Source organism: Dama dama, chromosome 20, assembly GCF_033118175.1.
Source record: "Dama dama isolate Ldn47 chromosome 20, ASM3311817v1, whole genome shotgun sequence".
Lineage (NCBI taxonomy): Eukaryota > Metazoa > Chordata > Mammalia > Artiodactyla > Cervidae > Dama > Dama dama.
The window spans coordinates 58741526-58764411 of NC_083700.1; the positions used below are offsets into that span (position 1 = coordinate 58741526).

At 34.6% G+C, this 22886-nt stretch overlaps 1 protein-coding gene across 2 annotated transcripts in view; it reads right to left on the reverse strand.

Moving 5' to 3' along the window:
- PRKACB (protein kinase cAMP-activated catalytic subunit beta) overlaps nt 1–22886 on the reverse strand; it is a 151942-nt gene that overhangs the window by 72848 nt on the left and 56208 nt on the right. Inside the window, exon 1 of one of the 2 annotated variants that reach the window (XM_061121529.1) lies at nt 12431–12695. The exons of the other annotated variant lie outside the window; for it this stretch is intronic. Within the exon in view, the coding sequence (XP_060977512.1) occupies nt 12431–12614 (184 nt within the window). The 5' untranslated portion in view covers nt 12615–12695. Of the gene's footprint in view, nt 1–12430; nt 12696–22886 lie in introns of those variants that run through there. 2 annotated transcript variants of the gene reach the window in all.

A 22886-nucleotide genomic window follows, 5' to 3' on the forward strand; every position in this document is an offset into this window, starting at 1 on the left:
TGAGTACAGTGATTAATTTGAATATTTTAAAGATGAGACCTAATTTGTATCCTAAGTAGGCTACACTTGTTATACAACCATAACCAGACCCCAGTGCTAAAAGCAGCCATTTCCTAGGACTTGCAAGTAATATCCAGTCCCTGAGAAAATGCATTATTCTTCTAGTTTCCAATAATTAGCTCTTTATGGATGACATTTTATTTTCAAAGTTCTCTGACCAGCCTGTTAGTATTCTGTTCTTCATAATATGCATTATGTCTCTGCAACTGAAAGAAAAACTCAGACAGAAATCTTTGCTATAGGACCCAAACACCATTTTTCTTATAAGCTTACAGAAAGATTTTACAGAACAGTGATTAAGAGTATGGGCCCTGGATTCAGACTGTCTGGGTTCAGATTTTATCTTGTTAGTTATGTTACCTTGAGAAAATTACTTTACCTCAACATGTTTCAGTCTCTTCATCTATAAGATGTTAATAATAATAGAATCTATTTTATCAGTTTTTTAAAAAACATTACATAATCTAATATATGCAATGTGCTTAGAACGATGCCTGACAGATAGTAAATAAATGCTGCATGTGATAATGTATATGACAATATTCCACCCTGGAAATGTGGGAGTGGAGTGGTATGAATCACTGCTATTTTGCACGATCAGAACTAGAAAATATACTGTATACTACTACTGAATCTCCAACCCAAGCAGATTATCATATGTTGACTACCAAAGATAACGCTCTATTCAACAACTAAAATATGTCTCTCAGACCATTTGCTAATAATTGACCAATTTTGAAAAGGAGGAAAATTTTTTATAAACACTAACATAAAGAAGAAAATAAAGCACACCATGCTTTATTATACTGTGCCAGAAGATTATACTACAGAATTTATATGTCTTCTCTGAATATTGAAAAAAGAATTATTTTGTCATTTAGCATTTAAAAAGATTTTTAATTGAAAGATTATTGTTTTAAAGAATTTTGTGGTTTTCTGTCATACATCAACAAGAATGAGCCATGGGTACACTCATGTCCCCTCCCTCCTGATCCTCCCTTCCATCTCCCTCCTCATCTCAACCTTCAGCCTGTCATAGAGTCCCTGTTTGAGTTCCCCAAGTCATACGGCAAATTCCCATGGGCTATCTATTTTACATATGGTATTGTAAATTTCCATGTTACTCCCTCCCATATCTCCCCTTCTCCCTCCTCCCCTACCCTCATGTCCATGGTCTGTTCTCTATGTCTGTTTCTCCACTGTTGCCCTGAAAATAAGTTCATTAGTACCATCTTTCTAGATTCCATATATATGTCAGCATACAATATTTATCTTTCTCTTTCTGACTTACTTCACTCTGTGTAATAGGTTCTGGGTTCATCCACCTCGTTAGAACTGACTCAAATGTGTTCCTTTTGATGGCTGAGAAAGTACTTCATTGTATATATACGTACCACAGCTTTTTTATCCATTCATCCATCGATGGACATCTAGGTTGCTTCCATGTTCTAGATGTTGTAGATAGTGCTGCAATGAACACTGGGGTACATGTGTCTTTTTCAATTTTGGTTTCCTCAGGGTATAAGCCTAGGAGTGGGATTGCTGGGTCATATGGTGGTTTTATTCCTAGCTTTTTAAGGAATCTCCATACTGTCTTCCATAGTGGCTGTTTCAGTTTACATTCCCACCAGACATGCAAGTGTTCCCTTTTCTTTGCATCCTCTCCAGCATTTATTGTTTGTAGACATTTTGATGATGGCCATTTTGACTGGTTTGAGGTGGTATCTCATTGTAGTTTTGATTTGCATTTCTCTAATAATGAGTGATGTTGAGCATCTTTTCATGTGCTTGTTAGTCATCTGCAGGTCTTTGGAGAAATGTTTCTTCAGATCCCTTTCCCACTGCTTGATTGGGTTGTTTGGTTTTTTGGTATTGAGTTGTATGAGTTGTATTAAGTTGTATATTTTGGAAATTAATTCTTTGTCAGTTGTTTCCTTTCCTATTATTTTCTCCCATAATGAGGGTTGTCTTTCACCTTGTTTGTAGTTTCCTTTGCTTTGCAAAAGCTTTTAAGTTTAATTAGGTCCCACTTGTTTATTTTTGTTTTTATTTCCATTACCCTAGGAGGTGGATCATAGAAGATCTTGCTTTGATTTATGTAATCGAGTGTTCTACCTGTGTTTTCCTCTAAGAGTTTTATAGTTTCTGGTCTCACATGTAGGTCTTTAATCCATTTTGAGTTTATCTTTGTGTGTGGTGTTAGGTAGTGTTCTAATTTCATTCTTTTGCACATAGCTGTCCAGTTTTCCCAGCACCACATATTGAAGATGCTGTCTTTGCCTCATTGCCTATTCTTGTCTTCTTTGTCAAAAATAAGGTACCCAGAGGTGCGTGGGTTTATCTCTGGGTTCTCTATCTTGTTCCACTGGTCTATATTTCTGTTTTTGTGCCAGTACCATACCGTCTTGATGACTATAGCTTTGTAGTATAGTCTGAAGTCAGGAAAGTTGATTCCTCCAGCTCCATTCTTCTTTCTCAAGACTGCTTTGGCTATTCGGGGTCTTTTGTGTTTCCATATGAATTGTGAAATTTTTTTGTTCTAGTTCTGTGAAAAATGCCATTGGCAATTTGATAGGGATCATGCTGAATCTGTAGACTGCATTTGGTAGTGTAGTCATTTTCACAATGTTGATTCTTCCTACACAGGAACATGGAATATCTCTCCATCTGTTTATGTCATCTATGATTTCTTTCATCAGTGTCTTATAATTTTTCTGTATACAGGTCTTTTGTCTCCTTAGGTAGGTTTATTCCTAGGTATTTTATTCTTTTTGTTGCAATTGTGAATGGGATTGATTCCTTAATTTCTCTTTCTGATTTTTCACTGTTAGTATATAGGAATGCAAGTGATTTCTGTGTGTTGACCTTGTATCATGCGACTTTGCTAAATTCACTGATTAGCTCTAGTAATTTTCTGATAGTTTCTGTTGGGTTTCTATTTATAGTATCTTGTCATCTGCAAACAGAGTTTTACTTCCTCTTTTCTGATATGGACTCCTTTTATTTCTATTTCTTCTCTAATTGCTATAGCTAGGACTTCCAAAACTATTTTGAATAATGGTGGTGAGAGTGGACACCCTTGTCTTGTTTCTGATCTCAGAGGGAACGCTTTCAGTTTTTCACCATTGAGAATAAGGTTTGCTGTGGGCTTTTCATATATGGCCTTACTATGTTGAGGTAGGTTCCTTCTATGCCCATTTTTTGAAGAGTTTTAATCATAAATGGATGCTGAATTTTGTCGAAGGCCTTTCCTGCATCTATTGAGATGATCATATGGTTTTTATCTTTCAATTTGCTAATACGGTGTATCACCTTGATTGATTTGCATATATTGAAGAATCCTTGCATCCCTGGAATAAACTTGACTTGATCATGGTGTATGAGCTTTTTAATGTGTCACTGAATTCTGCTTGCCAGAATTTTGTTGAGGATTTTTGCATCTATGTTCATCAGTGATATTGGCCTATAGTTTTCTTTTTTTGTGCTGTCTTTGTCTGGTTTGGTATCACAGTGATGGTGGCCCCAAAGAATGAATTTGGAAGTGTTCCTTCCTCTGCAATTTTTTGGAAGAGTTTCAGAAAAACTATCCATTAGCTCTTCTCTAAATGTTTGATAGAATTCCCCTGGGAAGCCATCTGGCCCTGGGCTTTTGTTTTTGGGAGATTTTTGATCACTGTTTCGATTTCAGTGTTTGTAACTGGGTTGTTCATAATTTCTATTTCCTTCCCAGTTCAGTCTTGGGAGGCTGACCTCTTCTAAGAATCTGTCCGTTTCCTCTAGATCATCCTCTAGGTTGTCTCATATTCTCTTATGGTCCATTTTATTTCCGTGTTTTCTGATGTAACCTCTCCTTTTTCATTTCTAATTTTGTTGATTTGATCTTTCTCCTTTATTTTTTCTTGATGGGTGTGGCTAGTGGTTTGTCAATTTTGTTTATCTTCTCAAAGAAACAGTTTTTAGTTTTATTAATCTTTGCTATCTGTTAATCTTAGGTATTCATTTTTTTTTCCATTTATTTCTGCTCTAATCTTTATGATTTCTTTCCTTTTGTTGATTTTGGGATTTTTTTGTTCTTTTTTTTTCAACTGCTTTAGATGTAGAGTTAGGTTGTCCATTCGATACTTTTCTTGTTTCTTAATGAATTACTGTATCGCTATAAACTTCCCTCTTAGAATTGCTTTTGCTGAATCCCGTAAGTTTTGGGTCATTGTGTTTTCATTGTCATTTGTTTCTAGGAATCTTGATTTCCTTTCTTATATCTTCAGTAACCTTTAGTAATGTATTGTTTAATCTCCATGAGTTTGTATTTTTTGCATTTTTTTTTCATGCAGTTGATATCTAGTCTATGGCATTGTGATCAGAGAAGATACCTCATACAATTTCAATTTTCTTAAATTTATTGAGGCTTGATTTGTGGTCCAAGATGCGGGCTATCCTGGAGAATGCTCCATGTGCACTTCAGAAGAAAGTGTATTCTTCCGCATTTGGATGGAAAGTCCTGAAGATATCCATTAGGTCCATATGGTCTAATGTTTCATTTAAGGTTTCTGTTTCCTTATTGATTCTTTGTTTTGATGATCTGTCCAATGATGTAAGTGGGGTGTTAAAGTCCACTACTATTATTGTGCTACTGTCGATTTCCCCTTTTATGCCTGTTAGTGTTTGCCTTATGTATTGAGGTGCTCCTATGTTGGGTGCATAAATATTTACAATTGTTATGTCTTCTTCTTGGACTGACCCCTTGATCATTATGTAGTGTCCTTTGTCTCTTATAATATTCTTTATTTTAAAGTCTATTTTGTCTGAAATAAGGATTGTCACTCCAGCTTTCTCTTGGTTTCCATTCACATATAATCTTTTCCATCCTTTTACTTTCAGTCTGTACGTGTCTCTAGTTCTGAAGTGGGTCTCCAGTAGGCAGCATATATATATGGGTCTTGTTTTTGTATCCATTCAGTCAGTCTGTATCTTTGGTTGGTGCATTTAATCTGTTTACATTTAAGATAATTATTGATATATATGTTACTATTGGCATTTTCTTGATTGTTTTGGGTTTGCTTTTGTAGTTCTTTCCTTTCTCTTGTGTTTACTGGCTATGTAAGTCCCTTTAGTATATGTTGCAAGGCTGTTTGGTGCTGCTGAGTTTTAACTTTTGCTTGTCTGTAAAGCTTTTGATTTCTCCATCAATTTTGAATGAGATCTTTGCCAGGTATAGTAATCTTGATGGTAGATTTTTCTCTTTCAGTACTTTAAATATATCTTGCCATTCCCTCTGGCCTGAAGAGTTTCTGCTGAAAGATCCACTGTCAATCATATGGGTTTTCCCTTGTATGTTACTTGTTGCTTTTCCTTTGCTGCTTTTAATAATCTTTCTTTGCATTTAGCACTTTTTAAAATAAACTTCAAACTTTTTATTTTGTATTGGGATGCAGCTGACTTGAAACAAATTTAATTCTGAAAGAATACAGTACATGTGTATCTGGGACAGAATTTAATACAAAAGTCTTAAAATGGTTATAACAGTTCTCTACATTTGCTCTGTAAAATATAAATATAATGATATGCACAAATATTTAGCTACAAATATGTTTATCACAGCAGTTTTTTATAAAACAGCAAAAAATTAAAAAGTCTAGATGGCTAGTGATTGTTTAAATTGTGGTACATCCTTAAGACTGAATACAAAAAAGCCACTTGTACTGTAGAACAAATCTCTATGATAAGGCAAAATGTTATGACATATTATATCGAGAGATTCAAATTTACAGTGGAAAGTTGTGTATCTATGCAGTATTCTTGCCTGAAGAATCCCAGGGATGGGGGAGCCTGGTGGGCTGCCGTCTATAGGGTCACACAGAGTTGGACATGACTGAAGTGACTTAGCAGAGGCACAAAACAGATATACATAGAACAAGGTTATCTTTTGGTGGGATTGCATGTGATTTTTTTACTTTGTTTTTTTCTACAGTTTGCAAATTTTCTTCAATGAAGACATAATATTTGTAATCAGATTAAAATATTATTAGGGAAAAAGTGTTTCTCAAACTTTAATGTGCATATGAATCAGCTGGGTAATCTTGTTAAAGTTCAGATTCTGACTCACTAGATCTAGATCTGGGCCTGATTTTTAACAGGCTCCTGGGTGATCCTATTGCTACTAGACTGGGATGAAACTTGAGCAAGACACTATATAACGGTATATACTCAGTCTTCCTTCTCTAACCATGTAGATTACAAAGATCATAATAGAACAAATTTTTAGAGAAAGCTTGTTACTGTACGACTGTAGTGATATTTAATGTTGGCCTACCAAACAATTCAACATTAACTAAGAAATATGCTGGCAATACAAAAACAAACGGACAAAACAGGGGAGAGAGGTAACTTAAGGACTAATTTAATATAGTTTTAATGCTATAAAATAAAGCATAACAGGAGTGAGTATAGATGTTATAGAACACAGGAAGAGAGCATGAATTCTAAAAAGCATAAAGGTCAGAGGAACAGAATGCTTCAGTGATTTTGTTACAGAGATAGTATATGAGCAGAGGCTTAAAGTAGGATATATCCCATCATTGGCAGTAGTAGGAAAAGGAAATTCCAGGTAGAAGAAACAACTTACATTGTTGTTATAATGGGATTCCATTGTCTATTCGTTATCATGTTCACATAGTTGCCAAAAGTATTAGCTCTGCATAGCTAATTATTAAGAGAAATGCAAAAATCAAAACCACACAAAGCTATCACCTCACGCCTCACAGAATGGCTATCATCCAAAATGTACAAATAACAAATGTTGGAGAGGATGTGGAGAAAAGGAAAGTCTTGTAAACTGTAAACTGCAATGTAAATTGGTACAGCCACTAGGGGGAACAGTAACTACCATATGATCCAGCAATTACACTCTAGGGTATATATATCCAAAAAAATTTAAAAAATGAAAACAATAATTCAAAAAATACATGCACCCCAACCTTCATAGCAGCACTATTTACAATAGCGAAGGCATGGAAGCAACCCAAATGTCCATCAATAGACAACTGGAAGGTATGGTATATAGATGTGTGTATATATGTGTGTGAATGTGTATGTGTGTGTGTGTGTGTGTGTATATATATATATATATGTATGTGTGTGTGTGTATATATATATATATATGTATGTGTATGTGTGTATATAAATATATATATAAATATACACATACATAATACTCAGCTACTAAAAATAATGAAATACTGCCATTTTCAGTAATGCGGATGGCCCTAGAGAATATTATGCTTAGTGAAATAAGTTCAGTTCAGTTCAGTTTATTCACTCAGTCATGTCTGACTCTTTGCGAACCCATGAATCGCAGCACGCCAGGCCTCCCTGTCCATCACCAACTCCTGGAGTCTACCCAAATCCATGCCCATTGAGTCGGTGATGCCATCCAGCCATCTCATCCTCTGTTGTCCCCTTCTCCTCCTTCCCGCAATCCCTCCCAGCATCAGGGTCTTTCCAATGAGTCAATTCTTCTCATGAGGTGGCCAGAGTATTGGAGTTTCAGCTTAAACATCAGTCTTTCCAATGAACACCCAGGACTTATCTCCTTTAGAATGAACTGGTTGGATCTCCTTGCAGTCCAAGGGACTCTCAAGAGTCTTCTCCAACACCACAGTTCAAAAGCATCAATTTTTCAGCACTCACCTTTCTTCACAGTCCAACTCTCAGATCCACACATGACCACTGGAAAAACCATAGCCTTGACCAGATGGATCTTTGTTGGCAAAGTAATGTCTCTGCTTTTTAATATGCTATCTAGGTTGGTCATAACTTTTCTTCCAAGGAGTAAGCGTCTTTTAATTTCATGGCTGCAGTCACCATCTGCAGTGATTTTGGATCCCCAAAAAATAAAGTCTGACACTGTTTCCACTGTCTCCCCATCTATTTCCCATGAGGTGATGGGATCAGATGCCATGATCTTAGTTTTCTGAATGTTGAGCTTTAAGCCAACTTTTTCACTCTCATCTTTCACTTTCATCAAGAGGCTTTTTAGTTCCTCTTCGTTAGAGAAAGACAAATATGACTCACAGACAGAAACAGACTCACAGACATAGAAAAGCAACTCACAGACATTGAAAATAAACTTGTGGTTACCAAAGTGGAGAGGGAAAGGGTGGGGCACAAATTAAGGATATGAGATTAACATATGCAAATTACATATGTTATATAAAGTATAGAAGCAACACAGATTTAATGTACAGCATAGGGAATTATACCCATTATCTTGATAATGCAATAGTATAGAAGCAACACAGATTTAATGTACAGCATAGGGAATTATACCCATTATCTTGATAATGCAATAGAATCTGCAAAGAGCTAAAGCAGTTATAATAGACCAGTTTAGGCAGTTTTAACTTTCCAAAGCTCATACAGTCTTTAAGGCAGTTTACTCCCATGCTTTAGTGCAGGGGTCCTCAACCTCCAGGATCTACTGCATGGTGATCTGAGGTGGAGCTGATGTAATAATAATAGAAATAAAGTGCACAGTCAGTGTAATGCACTTCAATCATCCTTTCCCTAGTCTGTGGATGAATTGTCTTCCCTGGTGCCCAAAAGGTTGGAGACCTCTGCTTTAGTGTACTATATCTGTATCTTGTAACTTCTAAGCTAAAAGACCTTCCACATTATCTTTTCATCTACTTTTTTCATCTGCAATATTCCACTGCTTCTTGGTAGTAATTAATTTTTTGAGGATTTGCAATATTATAGCCTGCAAACTAGGATATGGGAAAAATAAGATTGAGTTATTACCCTCAAAAACAAGAGAAAGAGCAAACATACAGACCACATAATAGTCTAGGCACAATGAAATAGTAGCTTAAAAATGTATAAGTAACTTTCTGTGGGAGTTTAGCACTAAAGAAGAAATTAGCATTAAGGAGAAGACAGAGCCTTCCAAGTATATTGAAGAATGAATTTTGAGACTCAGAGGAGGAAAAGGTGATTGCAGCCATGAAATTAAAAGATGCTTACTCCTTGGAAGGAAAATTATGACCAACCTGGACAGCATATTAAAAAGCAGAGACATTACCTTGCCAACAAAGGTCCATCTAGTCAAGGCTATGGTTTTTCCAGTAGTCACGTATGGATGTGAGAGTCGGACTATAAAGAAAGCTGAGCGCTGAAGAATTGATGCTTTTGAACTGTGGTGTTGGAGAAGACTCTTGAGAGTCCCTTGGACTGCAAATTAATCCAACCAGTCAATCCTAAAGGAGATCAGTCCTGAATGTTCATTGGAAGGACTGATGTTGAAGCTGAAACTCCAATACTATGGCCACCTGATGTGAAGAGCTGATTCATTTGAAAAGACCCTGATGCTGGGAAAGATTGAGGGCAGAAGGAGAAGGGGACGACAGAGCATGAGATGGTTGGATGGCATCACTGACTAGATGGACATGAGTTTGGGTAAACTCTGGGAGTTGGTGATGGAAAGGGAGGCCTGGCGTGTTGCGGTTCATGGAGTCACAAAGAGTTGGACACGACTGAGCGACTGAACTGAACTGAATTGAACTTAGCTCTGATTCTATCTGAAAAAAAGTCCACATACAAAATTGCTCATTTGTTCAATACAGTATTTCAATCTAAACTTCACTAATATGGATTTGTATCTGCCAGAGAAATAACCTATCAATTCACAGGAAAGAATAGGTAAAGTATTTGATGGTATTCATCTATTCAGTGCTTAAACTGTTGCAATTAGACATTAAATATATAAAGTCCAACATTTAAAATGTGCAAAACTTCCATCAAGTTCAGCATTGTGTAACTCAACACACCATTTATGATCAAAGAAAGATTTAGAAGCTAACTATAACAAATTTTCTAGAAAGAAAACTCAATGGAATGTCAATATTCCCTTTAATTCTGAGTCAGAATAGAAAGAATTCCTTCATGTTTTTGTTTTGAACTTCATGTACTTATATGTTCAAGGAATCAGCTGTTAAATATTTATGTTATCAAATAGGAATTCCTGTTACTTTAGTAGTAAAAGATAAAACACATTTAAGGCACCTGGAAACCACTATATGGCCTTTATTTTGTGTTTCTTCTTAAATTTAATATCACTGAAGAATAAAGAAACTTGTATTAAAATTGTTACATTTCATATATGCTTAAATTGACCATTATAATCTTTACTCAATAGTTCAGAAATCTAATTTTTTATAAAATTAAATGCAGTTTCTGTGCTCATCTTATATCCTAAATAGCACTTTTGAAACAAGCATACTCAGCTTATCAGCAGGAGATATTACGTTCCTTTTTCTTATCAAACAAGTCATGCAAGTAAACTGTTCTAAGCAGCATGAAGAATGTAATCTGCATGAAAACTTCATACTGTCAAAGTTCCTTCCATAACTCACACTATAAATGAATAAGAATTTGTGTTTCCACCACAAAAAATAAACCTTGGAATTTTGAAACAGAAGGATTCCTCTGTTTCTGTTGTATCCTTATTTTCTCCTCTACAACAAAACATTTCATAATAGGAAACCAGAACTCCATGCTTACCATAATCATCACTACATATATACAATTATTTTGTCTATGATATTCTGGGATACGAAAGAGAAAGTGAAGGAATGCTTGATTAATGAACATTCAGTCACTCTTTAAGTATTTCTTATATCACATCTATTATTTGAATGGCTACAAAGTCTGTGCTTAATTTCACTGTGCACTATGATCCTATTAATTTATTTTGTGACATCACAATAAAGAAAAATGTTAACAGCATTTTATTTGTTTCTCCAAAAGAAATCATAGTTCCTGATGTTACCTTCAACTGTTAGATTTTAAAATGTGTCTCAGAAAATGAGACACACACTCTTTAAAATGTGTCTCAGAAAAAGCCCCACACACTCTTTTAAATGTTGAGAGTACAGCTCAAACACAACTTTTCATTATTAAAAGCCCATACCATTCATTATTTGTGACACATTTACTAAATACCCTCTATTTGTAGAAATAGGGGTTAGTGTACTAATCCAATATTGTCCTCATTCTTCATTGAATGTTTAATTAAAAGATCCCTGAAATGCATAAAAATGATTTCCAGAAGGCCTTAGGAGACTGCAGTTTAACAGAATAGGGCAAGTAGAATGAACAGCAAACTTTTGTTGCTTGGTAAATTTTAATAACGTACTCCTATTTCAATATTTAACAGTTCATTACCTTGAAGATATTTGCAATTTCTCATCTATCAACTTGCTACATAGTAAGGATTAATTATAAATAATCAAAATCTCTAGAAGGAAAAAGAAATGTACAAATACATGCTTTTTACTTTCTCCCTAATATAACTTATAGGTAAAAAAAAATTCTGATGTGATTAAAAAAAATTCAAATAAGCTTCCGTGGAACTATGAAGCTACTATATAAACAAAGGTGTCAATTCTACAAGCCATTCTTGTTCTGTTGTTGCTGTTTTAGCTGAGTTTTCCTCTTTAACTGCTATGGAGTATATAAACAGAGGCAAAACCTAGTGCTGTCTGGTGATCAAACACACTAAAAAGGACCAAGAGTAATTCTATTGTTCCTTTGATCAGAGTGACAAAAATACTTTGAGGAAAGTCCAAGGTGAGATGTGGAATGGCAGCACTGGTATTGTTTATAAGTGAAATGTATCCTTTAAAAATTGCATGTCACAAAAAAATCATTATGTATCACCATGTCAGCCAAGCAGCAAGTGGAAACATTTTACCATGTCTGGAAAGAATGTGATGCATGCATAAACAAGTACCCCCCACTATAAGAAAGCTTCTGATATTTTTAATGTTTTAAATGTAAGATTTCACATAGAATAATCATAGTTTGCTTTCATATTATAAATCCTGCTTGTTAAACTAAGGTAACTTTTACACATGCATTTAAAAATAAAATATGGCAAACATAATAAAAATTTAATTATAAATTCAAGAGTTCTTTTACCCCTTTTGAATTTTAAGGCTTATAAATGTATGACATTTAAAAAAATAAACTGATTATCTCTCTTAAATGTAGGCATTTCACTTTTACATAAAAACAAAAAAATAAAAACAAAACCATAATACACACTAGAAATTAAGAATCTTGTAGAAAATTCTCCCACTGATACTCAGTTTAACTGATTGTATTTCAAACAAAACCATGAGCTATGTGATTCAGCTCAATTTATAATCAAGTTTTTGTGGATTTTTTTCAACTTTACCTTGCAAAATATGTTTGTGCAAATTACAAAAAAGACAACAACAAAAAAATACCCCCATAGTTCTCTGATTCTAAAACTACAATTAGTATTTCAGCTTCTAGTTACAATGTATCATCAAAAAACAAAAACAAAACTTACTTGATTTGTCCCATAAGGCAGTATGTTCAGAGAAATGAAGGCTGTCATTTTCCAGAGTTGTTTTCTGATCATGTGCAGTACCTTTGGAGTGTCTATGAAATAATCGGCTAGCAAAACCTTCCAATTTCTGAAGAGCAGTAGTACCTGTATATTGGTTACAGGGTACTTCTCTATAAGCTGCCATTCATGTGTATTTACACTTAACTTAGAGTAACTGAAAATATTTCCAGAAGGAGCTCAACAACTACTTACACAGAAGCTAAGAGCTATGCATGTGTCAAACTTCCTGTTTGCAGGGTATTCAAACCACTACTGCTGTTCTGTTTCCTGTTAATATAAAACAGCACATTACTGAGCCTTGCTTAGCAAAACTTCAACTAGAGATGAAGATTTTAAAGACTTGCAATATCATCCTTAAAAGGTCTATGTTTGAGTGTTTTAATACTAATACACAGGTTAATGAGAACACTAAATATAAAGCTTTAGATATAAATAATAAGCTGAAAAAATTTTTTAAAAGGAAAACTATTTACACATGCATTACAACCCTACACAAATAACTGAAGGTCAAACCACTCTCCAAATGTAATAAGTTTAAAAGGTTGTGTTCTTTTTTCCCAGCAAATCAGCTAATATAGACTAGTATAGACTTTATAGATCCTTATAAACAGTTAACTTTTCATTGAAAACCTGTATGGAACAGATATTACAAAACACTTAAAAAACAAACATAACTTTTAATGAAAAAAAAAGTGAACTATAATTTAAAAAAACTCAACATTGCTAATTCACTGGCTTAAATCTAATACATACAGAAACTACAAAAACTTAGTATGTTAGTATTGCTTACCAAACATAATTTGCTGACAAGTGCACATCTGCAGTACATTTTAAAACATTCTATAATTTGAAAAAATATTAAGATTTAAAGTATATAAAATCAGCCACAGTGAGAGGTTTCAGTTGAAAGGAAAAAAATCATTCTAGTTGACTGAAATATGTTAATTTTTAGACTTGACACTGAGGATTGCTGCTTACCTGATCTCTGATTTAGGGATCTCACTTTGAAACAGCAACTTTAGTTAGAAGTAAACTGTCCATTTGCACAAAAAAAGTAACCTGTGATATTTAAAAATGATTCTGGGTACTTGCCTTGTGACACTTTCATTAAAGGATGATAAGGGGGGAGGAAGGAGGGAAAGGAAAGATCTTTTAAAAAAATCTAATGAGAGATGGGAGGGAGATTCAAGAGGTAGGGGATATGTGTATGCCTATGGCTGATTCATGTCGAGGTTTGACAGAAAACAACAAAATTCTGTAAAGCAATTATCCTTCAAAAAAATAAATTATAAAAAAGTAATCTATCAAAAAATCTTATGATTTCCTGCCTACTGCTTAACAAACAAAATAAATAGAAACAATGATGACAAGCAGAATAAAAAGGAATAATAATGTAATCAAATTAGGATACCACACACACACACACACACACACACACACAAGCATACAAAGGAAACATTGACTAATGCATTTTGCCAAATAAGAGTTTGTGCAATAAAATTAGTATCAATCTAAACAAACAGGCAACAGTATCTACAAGACCAAACTTCTTAAACTGTAGCCTTCTGAGAAATGTGTGTATATAATAATAGATAATTTCTTTATTAACAACAGACTTTACACAAAACACACCCTCCACAGGTGTCTCCAGCCTTTAATAAACATCTATAGAGCATGAGCTGGTTATTTACAGGCGCAAAGTGGATAAAATTCCTGAATCTTTCACTTGCTTTCTTGGGATAAATTCTATTCATCCTCAGGGCTCAGCAAAAGTGTCACCTCTTCATGGAAAGTTTCCCACAAATTTCCTGGAAAAATAAACTGCTCTCTCTGCTATTTCCAATAATCTTGGAATTTTATGTTAAAATTTGTTTATAAATTTATGTCTCAAATTGTGCAATGCACATATTACATAATAAATATACATATAAAAGTATTTGTTCATTTTTAATAAGTTAAAGGTCTAAGTAGAATCAAACACTTGAAAATATTTTATTTATGATAGGATCATATTTGTAAATTATCCAACAACCACCTAGCTGCTCATATATAGAGACAACAGCAATGGAAGTAATGTCATTTAACTTCTCTATTTAATCTGTTACAAAATTTTATTTATTCTTTGAGTTTCATTTTTATTAGTGCAAATGTGGATTTCTAAAATAACTTCTTTTCCCTGTTTCCAGCCACTCCTTGCAATCACTCATCTCTGACATATGAACCTCCCCAAAATATTACACTCACAGTATTCCCTTGGCAAAAGTACAAGCTAATTCTAACATTTCAGCCCAAAATACTTGTTTTTAACACAACATGTCTAGCTAGACTTATATCCAACATTGCTGGAGTTTCCTACAAATATTCCAGATTTCTAAATATGACACTCAGGTTAATTTAAAGCAATGTATAAACTTTATAACAAAATTACCATAGGAAGAAGGGGGAGGAGGTGGAGGAAGCAAAGAAGGGAGTAATCTTCAACACTTTAAAATTTATCCTTTTTCTTCAGTAAAACTCTTTTTTATCTGTTACAAAGTCCTTATAGAAAGTAAAATCTTTAGTGCCTACAGCAGTATTTCTATATATGGTAATGTGAATAGGAAGCTGTTGTTATATAAGTACTTAGGCAATTTGATTCTTACTACAAAGAACTCTACTGTCATCTACTGCTAGAAAGAAATAACTACAGCTTTAACTAAAACTGAATTTCTTCATAATTCAAATTAATCTTAAGTATTTTGCTTGTTACCCTTCCTGATAGTATTTTCATAACCTGAATTTGTGCTAAGATGTCTATCCATGTACTCAAACTTGCTATAACAACATATCTTATATTCCTGAATTTGTGCTAAGATGTCTATCCATGTACCCAAACTTGCTGTAACAACATATCTTATATTCTATTAATAGTTTAAATAGTGTATGATAATAAATTATACTAGGGCTTCCCTGGTAGCTCAGATGGTAAAGAATCTGCCTGCATTGCAGGAGACCTGGGTTTGATCCCTGGGTCGGGAAGATCTCCTGGAGAAGAGAATGGCAAACCACTCCAGCATTCTCGCCTGGAGAATCCCATGGACAGACCATGGGGTCACAAAGAGTCTGACAAGACTAAGAGACTAACACTTTCACTTTCACTATGATAATAAAACTAGAGAGTAATCAACCTAGAAGTTATAAAATCTTTATTATTCATTCTGCATTAATTCTAAAATTCATAATAATTTTCAGAGTTGAATCTCTGATTGCCATATCACAAAATATTGCTTTATTTCTGATGTTTAATAATAGTAATGATGATAGCTTACATTTCCAAAAACATTTCACAACATATAAAATGGTTTCCACTGATTTCAAAAGAAGCAAGCAGAACAGATATTATTATTCTTAAGAAGACAAACTTATAAATATTAAGTGACTTGCTAAAAGTCACCTATGTCTTCTGTCTCCTAGATCAAGCCTCCTTTGTACTGACAATAATGATTCCCACAGTAAAGACTTCTTCAAACAAGGGTAGGGAAGTGGAGATTAATGGCTGGTAGGAGATGGAAATAGTTTTCAGAGTCTGAGATTCTGCTACAAGAAAATGTTTATTCAGATGGTTACCTTATAGCCGTGCAATTTCACTGTCCACATTTATGTTTATAATCATGTTGGGGCCAAGTAGAACTATATACTAGTTTGAAGGTTAAATTAAAAACAACAACAACAAACACGGAAGCATATTTGATATGTAAATAATATATCTGCTACAGGCAGATGACAAATGATATGACCATGACCCCTGCTATACAAATAAAGGTTTTAGAGTGATAGTTTTGCCTTTCCCAAAATGGATTCATACCTTTTATAAGTGAATTCAACTATTTAAGACTGGCTGATTTCATTTAGCACAACATAAAAACAGGTTCATCCATGTTGTGTTTTTCAATAGCTTACTAATTTTTTATTGACTAGTACCCCACTGTTCCACTGTATGGATTTACCACAATTTAAATATCCATTTACAATAAATTGCCTTTGCACCTTTGTCAATAATCAGTTAACCATAACTGCGGAGGTCTATTCTAGACTTTCTACATTGTTCTACTGATCTATGTGCCAGTTCTTTCATCAATGGTGTACTGTGCTGGGTACCGTATCTTTTAATTAAGTTTTCAAACTGATTGTATGAATCTTTCAACATTTTTTTTTTTTTTTTTGGTAAACTGTTCTGGCTATTATAGTTTCTTAACTTCTCTATATAAATTTTAAAAGTTTGTTCATGTCTACAAAAATAATCCTGCTAGGACTTAATTGAGATTGTTTATTGAGAGAAATGATAAAATAGTTTGAGTCTTTCAATACATGATCATATCATAACTCATTTTTCAGGGCCTTTGATTTCTTTCATCAGTGTTTTATATTTTTTCAGCATACAGATCCTGTACATATTTTGTCAGTCTTATACTTAAGTACTTACTGCTCCTTAATTGGAGCTATTTTAAGTGGTACTTTGAAAGATGTTTGCAATTGTTCATTGCTAGTATATAGAAATATGACTTATTTTTGTATGCTAACCTTGTGTACTGGAACCTGGCTAAATTCACTTATTAAGCTTTAGGAATCTTTTCCTTTTTCTAGATTGCTTGAGATTTTCTATGTAGAAAATTGTTATCTTTGAACAGATACAGTTTGGTTTATTTCTCCTTTTTAATTCTTTTGTTATTTACTTTTGTTGCCATACTGCACTGGCTAAGACTTCCAGGAACACATTAAACAAGGGGTAAGACTAAACATTCTTGCCTTATTCCCAATCTTAGGAACAAAGGGTTCAGTTTCTCATCACTGATTTTGATGTCAACTGTAGAAATTTTTTGTAGATGCTCCATACTGAGATAAAGAACTTCACTTGTATTCCAAGTTAGCTGAGTGCTTTATATAAAAAGGATGACTTTTATCAAATACTTTTTCATATTTGTTGATTTGATCATATGGCTTTAGTCTCCTTTAGTCTGCTAATATGGTGGATCACAGTTACTAATTTTCAAATATTAAACCAGACTTGAATTCCCAAGATAAACACCTCTTGGTCTTGGTGTACTATTCTTTTTCTAAATTGCTGAATTCAATTTACTAATATTTTATTAAAGATTGGTATATGTTTACAAGATATATTGTTTTGAAGTTTTATTTTTATTTACAGTTTTTGCATGATTTTGATATCAGATTAAGAAAGGCTGCATAAAATAGAGGATTCTTTTTTAAAATTTTTATTATCTTTTTCTATTTGAAGGATAATTGATTTACAGAATGTAACCGTTTTCTGCGAAATATCAACATGAATCAGCCATAGATTTACATATGTCCCCTCCCTCTTGACTTCCCTCCCACCTCCTACCCCATCGCACCCCTCTAGACTGTTACAGAGTCCCTGTTTGAGCTCTCTGAGTCATAGAGCAAATTCCGATTAGCTATTTTATTTATGGCATTGTAAGTTTCTATGTTATTCTCTCCCTACATCTCACCCTCTTCTTCCTCCCCTCTTCCCCATGTCCATAAGTCTGTTCTCTATGTCTGTTTCTCCATTGCTGTGCTACAAATAAATTCATCAGTTCCATCTTACTAATTTCCATATATATGCATTAGCATATGACATTTATCTTTTTCTTTCTGACTTACTTCACCTCTGTACAATAGGCTATAGGTTCATCCATCTCATTAGAACTGACTCAAATGTGTTCCTTTTTATGACTGAGCAATATGTAGCATGGTTTCTTTATCCATTCACCTGTCAATGGACATCTACGTTGTTTCCATGTTCTACCTACTGTAAACAGTGCTGCTCAACATCACTCAGTATTAGCGAAGTATTCTTTTATTTTCTAGAGATAATTGGAGGGATCTGATATCATCTCCTCCTAAAATTTTTGGTAGCATTTGTCAGGAAAACTATCTAGGCCAGTAGTTTGTTTATAAGTCATTCAGTTGTGTCTGACTTTTTTCAAATCCATGGCCTGCAGCATGCCAGGCTTCTCTGTCCATCACCAACTCCTAAAGCTTGTTCAAACTCATGTCCATTGAGTCAGTGATGCCATCCCACCATCTCATCATCTGTCATCCCCTTCACCTCCTGCCTTCAATCTTTCCCAGCATTAGGGTCTTTACAAATGAGTCAGTTCTTCCCATCAGGTGGCCAAAATACTGGAGTTTCAGCTTCAGCATCAGTCCTTCCAATGAATATTCAAGACTGATTTCCTTTAGGATGGACTGGTTGGATCTCCTTGCAGTCCAAGGGACTCTCAAGTGTCTTCTGCAACACTACAGTTCAAAAGCATCAATTCTTTGGTGCTCAGCTTTCTTTATAATCTAACTCTCATATCTGTACATGACTACGGGAAAAACAATAGCTTTGACTAGATGGACCTTTGTTGGCAAAGTAATGTCTCTGCTTTTTAATATGCTGTCTAGGTTGGTCATAGCTTTTCTCCCAAGGAGCAAGCCTCTTTTAATTTCATGGTTGCAGTCACCATATGAAGTGATTTTGGAGCCCAAGAAAATAAAGTCTGTCACAGTTGACCCTGTTTCCCCCATCTAATTGCCATGAAGTGCTGGGACTGGATGCCATGATCTTAGTTTTATGAATGTTGAATTTTAAGCCAGCTTTTTCACTCTCCTCTTTCACTTTCATCAAGAGGCTCTCTAGTTCTTCTTCACTTTCTGCCATTAAGGGTGGTGTCATTTCCGTATCTGAGGATATTGATATTTCCCCCGGCAATCTTGATTCCAGCTTGTGCTGCATGCAGCCTGGCATTTCACATGATATGCTCTGCATGTAAGTTAAATAAGCAGGGTGACAATATACAGCACTGACATACTCCTTTGCCAATTTGGAATCAGTCTGTTGTTACATGTCCATTTCTAACTGTTGCTTCTTGACCTGCATACAGATTTCTCAGGCGGCAGGTAAGGTGGTCTGGTATTTCCATCTTTTCAGAATTTTCCACAGTTTGTTGTGACCTACACAGTCAAAGGCTTTGGCATAATCAAGAAAGTAGATGTTTTTCTGGAATTCTCTTGCTTTTTCAATGATTCAGTGGATGTTGGCAATTTTCTGGTTCCTCTGCCTTTTCTAAATCCAGCTTGAACATCTGGAAGTTTATGGTTCATGTACTATTGAAACCTGGCTTGGAGAATTTTGAGTATTGCTTTCCTAGTGTGTGAGATGAGTGCAATTGTATGGTAGTTTGAGCATTCTTTGGCATTGCCTTTCTTTGGGATTAGAATGAAAACTGACCTTTTCCAGTCCTGTGGCCACTGATGAGTTTTCCAAATTGGCTGGCATATTGAGTGCAGCACTTTCATAGCATCATAGCTCAACTGGAATTCCTTCGCCTCCACTAGCTTTGTTCATAGTGAAGCTTCCTAAGGCCCACTTGACTTCACATTCCAGGATGTCTGGCTTTAGGTGAGTGATCACACCATCGTGGTTATCTGGGTCATGAAAATCTTTTTTGTATAGTTCTTTTACCACCTCTTCTTAATATCTTCTGCTTCTGTTAGCTCTATACCATTTCTGTTCTTTATTGTGCCCATCTTTGCATGAAATGCTCTCTTGGTGTCTCTACTCTTCTTGAAGGAATCTCTAGTCTTTCCCATTCTATTATTTTCCTCTATTTCTTTGCACTGATCACTGAGGAAGGCTTTCTTATCTCTCCTTGTTCTTCTTTGGAACTCTGCATTCAAATGGATATATCTTTCCTTTTCTCCTTTGCCTTTCACTTCTCTTCTCAGCTATTTGTAAGACGACCACTTTGCCTTTTTGCATTTCTTTCCCTTGGGGATGGTCTTGATCACTGCTTCCTGTACCACATCACCGACCTCTGTTTCCATAGTTCTTCAGGGTCTCTATCAGCTCTAATCCCTTGAATCTATTTGTCACTTCCACTGTATAATCATAAGGGATTTGATTTAGGTCATACCTGAATGGTCTAGAGGTGTTCTTTACTTTCTTCAATTTAAGTCTGAATTTTGCAATAAAGAGTTCATGATCTGAGTCACAGAAGCTCCTGGTCTTATTTTTGCTGACTGTATGGAGCTTTTCCGTCTTTGGCTGCAAAGAATATAATCAATCTGATGTCGGTATTGGTCATCTGGTGACGTCCATGTGTAGAGCCTTCTCTTGTGTTATTGGAACAGGGTGTTGGCTATGACCAGTGCATTCTCTTGCAAAACTCTGTTAGCCTTTGCTCTGCTTCCTTTTGTACTCCAAGACCAAACTTGCTTATTACTCCAAGTGCCTGTACTCCAGGTATCTCTTGACTTTGACTTTTGCATTCCAGTCCCCTATAATGAAAAGGACATCTTTTTTGGGTGTTACTTCTAGGAGGTCTTGTAGGTCTTCATAGAACCATTCAACTTCATCTTCTTCAGCATTACTGGTTGGGGCACAGACTTGGATTACTGTGATATTGAATGGATAGCATACTATTCTGTTTTCTATTTCATCTTTAGTGAATATTGGTAGTTTGTGTCTTTCAATAAATGGTCTATTTCAGCTAAGTTGTCAAACTCACATGGATAAAGTTGTTTCCAAAATCCCCTTAGTTAGTTAGTTAGTGTTAGTCACTCAGTCATGCTCGACTCTTTGCGACCCCATGGACTGCAGCCCATAAGGCTCCTCTGTCCATGAGATTTTCCAGGCAAGGATACTGGAGTGGGTTGCCATTTCCTTCTCCAGGGGATCTTCCCAACCCAGGAATTGAACCCAGGTCTCCTGCAGTGCAGGCAGATTCTTTACCGACTCAGCTATAAGAGAAGCCCTTATTGGCCTTTAAATGTCTGTTGCATCTGTAGTTATTTCCCCCTTTTATTCACGACATTGGCAATTTGCCTTCTTTCTTTTCGCTAGTTTGGCTAAAGGATTTTAAGTTTTTATTTTTCCAAAGAACCACCTTTTGTTTTCATTGATTTTTCTCTATGATTTTTTCCAATGTCATTAAATCCTGCTCTTATCTTTTCCCCTGCTCTCTACTTTCTTTGGCTTTATTTTGTTCTTTTTCTAGTTTCATATTGTGAAAGTTTAGATCATTTCCCTGTGAACTAGGATTTAGGTACACCTAACAAATTCTGACACACTGTATTTTCATTTTCATTTAGTCCAAAAATATTTTCTAATTTCCCTTAAGACTTTATTTTGACCATGAATTATTTAGAAGTGCTGTTTAAATTAACAATTATCTGAGATTTTCCTGATATCTTTGTTACTGATTTCTAGTTAGTCTCATTATGGTCAGAGAACATATTTTGTATTATTTTAATTGTTTTAAATGCTTAAGGTTTGTCTTATGATCCAGGATATGGTCTCTGATGGTGAATGTTCCATATGTATTTAAAAAATGTCTTCTACTGTTGCTAAGTAGAATATACTACAAATGTCAATTAAATCAATTTGGTTGATGGTATTGTTCAGGTCTTCTATATCCTTCTGGATTTTCTGTTTAATTGTTGTATGGATTACTTAGAGATGATTACAGAAGTCTTCAACTTTGTAGATTTTGCTATATCTCTTTTCAGCTATATAGTTTTTGCTTCATGTATACTGAAGCTGTTATTAGGTTAAATTATATTTAAGATTGTTCTGTCATTTTACTGAACAGGCACTTTTAGCATTATAAACGTTCCTCTTTAATCCTGGATAATCTGTATTCTGAAGTTGACCTTGTATGATATTAATACAGCACTACAAGCCTTCATTTGATAGTGTTTGGATGGCCCATCTCTTTCCTCACCCCTAATTATCAGTATATTTAAAGTAGACATCTTTTACACTGCACATAGCTGGGTCTTGTTTAGACCATTTATGTTTAATGTAATTATTGGTATAAGTGAATTTGGGTCTATTATTTTGTTATTTTTCATTTGTCCCCTATTCTTTAAAAAAAAAAAAACTTTAATAAATATAACATAAACTGCAAATATTTGAAGTGTAGAATTTGATTTTATACATAAATATAACTGTGAAACTATCACCATGTCAAGAACACAAATATATCTTTTCTCAGGCCTCTTTTTGATCTCTCCCTCCTGCCATTCCAAATCTTCAGGCAACTGATATTTTCTTATAACAGAGATAATTTACATTCCAAGACTTTTATATAAAATGGGACTTTTGTTAAAATAAACTTATTTTAGAATAGTTTTAGATTTACAGAAAAATTGCAGAGATACTAGTACAGAGAGGTACCATATATCCAACACCAGTTTCCATTATTATTAACATCTTACATTAACATGGTAGATTTATACAGTTAATAAACCAATATTAATACCTTATTGTTACTAAAGTCCAAAGTTTACTCAGATTTCTTTTTTCAGTTTTTAACCTAATGTCCTTTTCCTGTTCCAGGATCTCCTC